Here is a 5,041-nt window from a genome sequence, read left to right as displayed (position 1 = left end):
TGATGGCCTTCTTGGCCCCTTCCGGCCCTGCTATTGTATGATTCTGGGAGAAGCAGGACTGCCAAACCAGAGAGTGAGGCCAAATGTTTCTAGGTGGTGAAAACCCAAAGCAGGAATGAAAACCCCCAGGAAGCCCCCTCCACACCAATGGGGAAACAAAGCAACAAAGAATCAGCAAATTGGTAGCCAGGCAACCAAAGTTCTCCCATTGCAGCTTTTACCATCACTTATAATAGCAGCAAGAGAAGGAAAAGATCTTCCAAGTCTTATCTTAATACCTCTGGATTCACTCATGGCTCCAGGGAATTGTTTCATCCATCCCTCCAGATCAGGCTTTCTGTCAGAGAAGTCCCAGACCCTCCATTTCAGCTCCAGAGGGAAAGCCGCTGGGATCTCACAGGGCTCCTCCTCACTTCTGCCAGAGAAAACAGAGGTAACCTCCACTCACCGAACCCAGGATTCCCTCTGGGAGCAAAGGAGGGCCAGCCAGGAACAAAAGGTGGGCCTCCTTTTGGGGGGGGGGGGGCAATGGCCCCCAGAGGACCCTCCAGCAGCCACACATGTGGGCGGGGCTTCAGCTGACTGGGGCAGACGGGGCATTTTGCTTGTGTTCAGTTATGCTTAGGATCAGGACTGCGTGTGCTTTGTGGGTTGTGGGAAGTTTGCCACTTTGGGGGTAATATTTGTATTGTGGGGTCTGCATATATGAGCTTAGTGTTGGGAGGTGTGCTTTGCTGGCAGAGAGGAGCCTTCCGCCGTGCATGAGGGAGAGGAAGGAGAAGGAGTGGTCCAAACTCGACAACCAGACCCTGTTTTTGTCTTGAGAGACACTGGTGATCTGCGTTCTCTGCTCAGGAGCCGCGAGCAGCCGGTCCTCCCAGTGCCGCCCAGACCCTTCCCTGCACCAGTGGAAACGAGGGGGACGCACTCACCTCTGCAAGGTGTTTCTCACATCCTGGAGGGGAAAGAGAGAAAGAGGAGGCGCTCAGTGGGTGTCACTCTGCACTCCTGAGATGTGCCTGCCCAGTCCTGTTCGGTGCCTCCACTTGAGGGCACAAAGAGAGGGACAGAAACCAGCTCCACCAGGAGGCACCAGGAGGAGCTTCATGACAAGGGACATGAATGGACTGGCAGATTCCACCACCGCCAAGAACCTCCAGCTGAGTGCCAAGACTGATGCTCATCCTGGAGGCTCCTGCCAGTAACGGTGCTGCTTGCCAGGCCAACGTGCGCGCTGCCCTCTGGAAACAGGCGCAACCCTGAAGCATGTTCAGGAAGGGAGGATGTGAGAGGATTCGGACTCAGGCCAGGCGCCTCCCACAGCCTCTTTGCTCCCGCAGCCTGTCCTTTGGAGGGCAGCCTTCTCCCGGCTTCCCCAGGCAGGAATCAACCACTCCTTTCCAGCAGCAGAACACTGGGGCGCTTGCCCACAGGAGCCACACTGAGAAGCTCCCTCTTGTGTGCAGAAGACAGATTTCGTCAGGCTTTGGGGGCATCAGTTGTGAGCGGAAACATGCAAGAGGAGTGAGGTTAAGGTCTGCCTGTCCTGGGGCTGCACCATATTTGAGATTCTGTTTAGCACAGGAATAGATCTGACCTGCCTTCTGGATTGGCAACACCACTAGGCCAGACTGCTTTGCAGTCGCTTCCCCAGGCCCACACCACCCTCTGCTTCGGCCTGGGTCTCATGAAGGGCCTCACCGCAGGGTGGCCCCGTCAAAGGGTCCGCACTGCCTGCCTCGGCCCTCCCTCCACACGCGCAGAGGCGAGCAGCGTCTGGCTGAGTCTCCTCCTTGGGGGATGTGGGGGCTCCTGCCCCCTCCTACCTGCAGGAGTTCAGCGGCCGGCTGCCGGCTCTTCTCCTCCACCTCCCGCATGATGCCTTCAAGGGAAGAGAGTTCCTTGGAAAGCCTGGCCAGGTGGTCCTCCGCTTTCCTGGCAATCTCCCCCTGCAGCTCGTCCACCTGAGCCAGGTGACGCTTCTCTTGCTCTTCCAGGAACTGATGCAGGCGCCTGAACTGAGCCACCGTCTCCTCCCGCTCTGCCATCATTTGCTCCTGGAAGAAGGAGAGTGTGGAACGGCGGGAATGGGCAGCCGGAGCCGGAAACGGGGTCAGTCTTGCGAGGGATGCTCAGGGACTCCCTCTCGGAATGGCCCCTCTTGCATAATTGCTAGAATAGGTTCAGCACTTTGAACAATGTCACGTGCTCTGCAGGGAAGGGCTGCCCTGGGCTCTCGATTCCCCGGCATTTTCTCTTCCATGTGACCCATCCTGGCTGAAGTGCCCCTTCCCTTCCACGTCACATTCTGGACACTTACCAGCAGCGCCTGCTTCTCCCTTTCTGCCTCTGCTTTACATGCCAAAATCCTTCCTCTCTCATTCCTCAGACTCTCCAGGCGACGCTGCAGCAGATCCTGGAGAGGGAGGAGCAGTTCACTTTCAGTTTAGAGAAGCAGAAAAAGGTATTGAAAGGGATGTTCATGATTGCTTCCCTTTCGCATCTTGGCGGGGTCAGGGGGAAGGGGGCTCTCAGGTGCCTTTTGATCCCAGGCAGATCCAGAAACGAGCTGCAACATGCGCTGGGCAGGCTCTGAGCCAAGATGAAGGGACGCTGCCATCCCAGAATGACGGGTCAAAACACCATTCAATTGACTGCCCTTCCTGAACTCTTTAGCTTTGAAAAGGAAAAGGTTTTTTCTGCTGTTTCCTCACGAGGGAAACCAGCAAGGGAGCATCCCGAAAGCTCAGGGAAGGCGGAGTGGAAGAGGCTTCCGGCCACCCCAGAAGTGACCAGTGCCGCTCTCATCCCCGGGCAGGAATGGCAGGCAGGGCAGCCCCTCTGCGGAGGAAGCAGCCCAGAAGGACACCGGCCCCAGCAAATGGGCATTCCTGCTTTTCCTGGGGGAATTCTTCCCTTCGTCCGGAATTGCACTGGGGTTGGGCATGGCCTGTGCAGGATCTCTGATAGAATCCTTCTCTCTCTGAAATGGACTGCTCCCCAATAAAGGAAAGATTGCAGCACCCGGAAACACACGCAGAGTGCAGCTGGTGCCTTCAGGAAGTGCAAGGACAAGAAACGGGAAGGGGAAAGAGGGAGCACCTGAAGCTCTGAATTCCTCACAAATATTCCTGGAGTCAAGGCCCTTAAGTGCTCCCAGCATCTTTGATCACCCCCTTCAGTGCCAGCCTCTCTTTGGTTCTGCACCCAGAGACCAGCACACGCCTGCACACACGCACACGCAGGCACACACACCAGCGAGCAGGGGCTGTGGGAGTGTGGCCCCTTGTTTTAATGCAATTCAGAACTTCATTTAGCAATATTGTTTATTAATGGTTGAAACTTTATGCCTTGTCCACAGTCAGTTGGGCTTTCGCGTAGCCTTTGGTTCGATACAAGAGGTTCGGGGACACGCAAAGGGCAGGCAGGAGGAGTCTTAAAGGGCCCTGCTCCGTATTGCAGCTCCAGTGCGAATCGTGGCAAACTCGGGGGGGGGTTGGAAGGAGGGCAGAGCAGAAGAGGGACTGATTCCCGGGACCACCTTTCACCTGGGAGTCTCTGAGGCCGCATTCCCCTCCCTGCTCTGGGGCCCCTCCATGCACCTCCATCATGTCCTGGCACACCGGCTCTTTCCTCCCCCCTCCTCAGAGCAGGCACAAACCGTGGGAACTTCCCCCCCAGGGCAGCTACGCCTCTCCCTGCATCATTTCAACGGCCTCCTTTGGCTCTGCCCAACCCAGACCTGGTTCAGGGAGCAGCTGGAGGAGAACAACCTAAACATCTCCCACCCCACAATCCTGGGGCTCCTGGGCTTCCCCCAGATCTCTTTTACACAAGAAAGAACACGCGTGTGAACAGCAATCCTGCCTGGCCCTTCCCAGGGACCTGGTTCCTGGGCAATCTGGAAAGGCAAGAAATCAGAGGATCACGGAGCATCATTCTCTTCCCATTGGCGGGTCTTCGCAGAGGCCACGCTCAGAGGGGCCCACAGGTATTTCTCCCACTGCCCCCTCACAGGAAGTACCCGGATCACCTACCTGGTACTCCTGGGACGCCTCCTCCAGGGGAACCACCTGGTGATCCTTGTGCTCCTTGGCTCTGTCGCACACCACGCAGATGGGAGCTTCGTGGTCCCTGCAGAAAAGCTTCAGGGGCTCCTGGTGCTTCTCGCAGGCTCGCCCCTTCCCTTCGGCCCCTTCGGCCCCTCGCCCCCCCTGCCCTGATAATACCCTAGCGATTTCCACAAACTTGGCCAGCTGCCGATTGGGCCGGAGGCTGCTCTTCTGGAAGGTCCCCCTGCACTGGGGGCAGGAGGCCTCCGTGTCTGATTCCCCCTCGCTCTGGCTCAGGCAGGCTCGGCAGAAATTGTGCCCACACTCGGTAATGCTCACAGGATCCCTGAAATAGTCCAGGCAGATGGAGCATGTGGATTCCTCGCAGAGAAGCTGGAGGGTGATTTCCGGAGCAGCAGCCATGACTTCTTCACACTCTGGTTTCACCTTCTTCAGCATGGTAAGTGGGGGTTTCCTTCCTGTAAAGATGAGCAGGCTTGCCCGTCCTTGCTCTGAGGCCCAAGTCAGGTATGTGACCCCGCCCAACTTTCGGTTTCAGCTCTGCACAATCTCTTCCCTGAGGCTTACAGCTCATCAGCTAATTGTTCTCTGTGCATCAGAATCAAGAAAAGGGTGGTTTTATTTATGTTTTTGAGACTTGCGGCATTTAGTGGCCCCTGAAGGAACTGCTAAGGTGAGGTCTGTACTGGATGCTTTTGTAACCTTTCTGCTGCCTGCACAATTTGGGGAGGGGGGGGGATCGGGTGGGCAGTTTGCTAGGGGCACATGAGAGCTAAGCAATAGGGTTGAATGGATTAAGACAACACAGCACAAAAGTGTGAACCTTTGTGTGAATCAGCATTTGTAAGGCGTATGTGGCGAGCACGACTAGCGAAATGGATTCCTGGTCAGTTCAGGGGTCGGAAGGTGCTTTTATATAACCTCTTGGTTAGATACAGAGTTTGGGACTGGAAGCTGTTGGGAAATTT

The 5,041-nt window shown here is 56.3% G+C and overlaps 1 protein-coding gene across 1 annotated transcript; it reads right to left on the bottom strand.

Annotated features, from left to right (window-relative positions):
- Positions 1–221: 221 nt before the first annotated feature.
- LOC123019791 (E3 ubiquitin-protein ligase TRIM7-like) lies at positions 222–4,526 on the bottom strand (the record flags this gene model as incomplete). Its single annotated transcript, XM_044422859.1, has 5 exons — positions 4,038–4,526; positions 2,321–2,416; positions 1,827–2,057; positions 933–955; positions 222–415 (listed from the first exon to the last, which is right to left on the bottom strand). Coding segments are annotated over exons 1-5 (1,018 nt in total), but the record flags the coding sequence as incomplete, so codon positions are not given.
- Positions 4,527–5,041: the final 515 nt, after the last annotated feature.

This window comes from Varanus komodoensis, unplaced genomic scaffold (assembly GCF_004798865.1).
Source record: "Varanus komodoensis strain SLA01 unplaced genomic scaffold, ASM479886v1 scaffold1377, whole genome shotgun sequence".
Taxonomy (NCBI): domain Eukaryota; kingdom Metazoa; phylum Chordata; class Lepidosauria; order Squamata; family Varanidae; genus Varanus; species Varanus komodoensis.
This window is presented reverse-complemented; position numbering and strand designations above follow the sequence as displayed.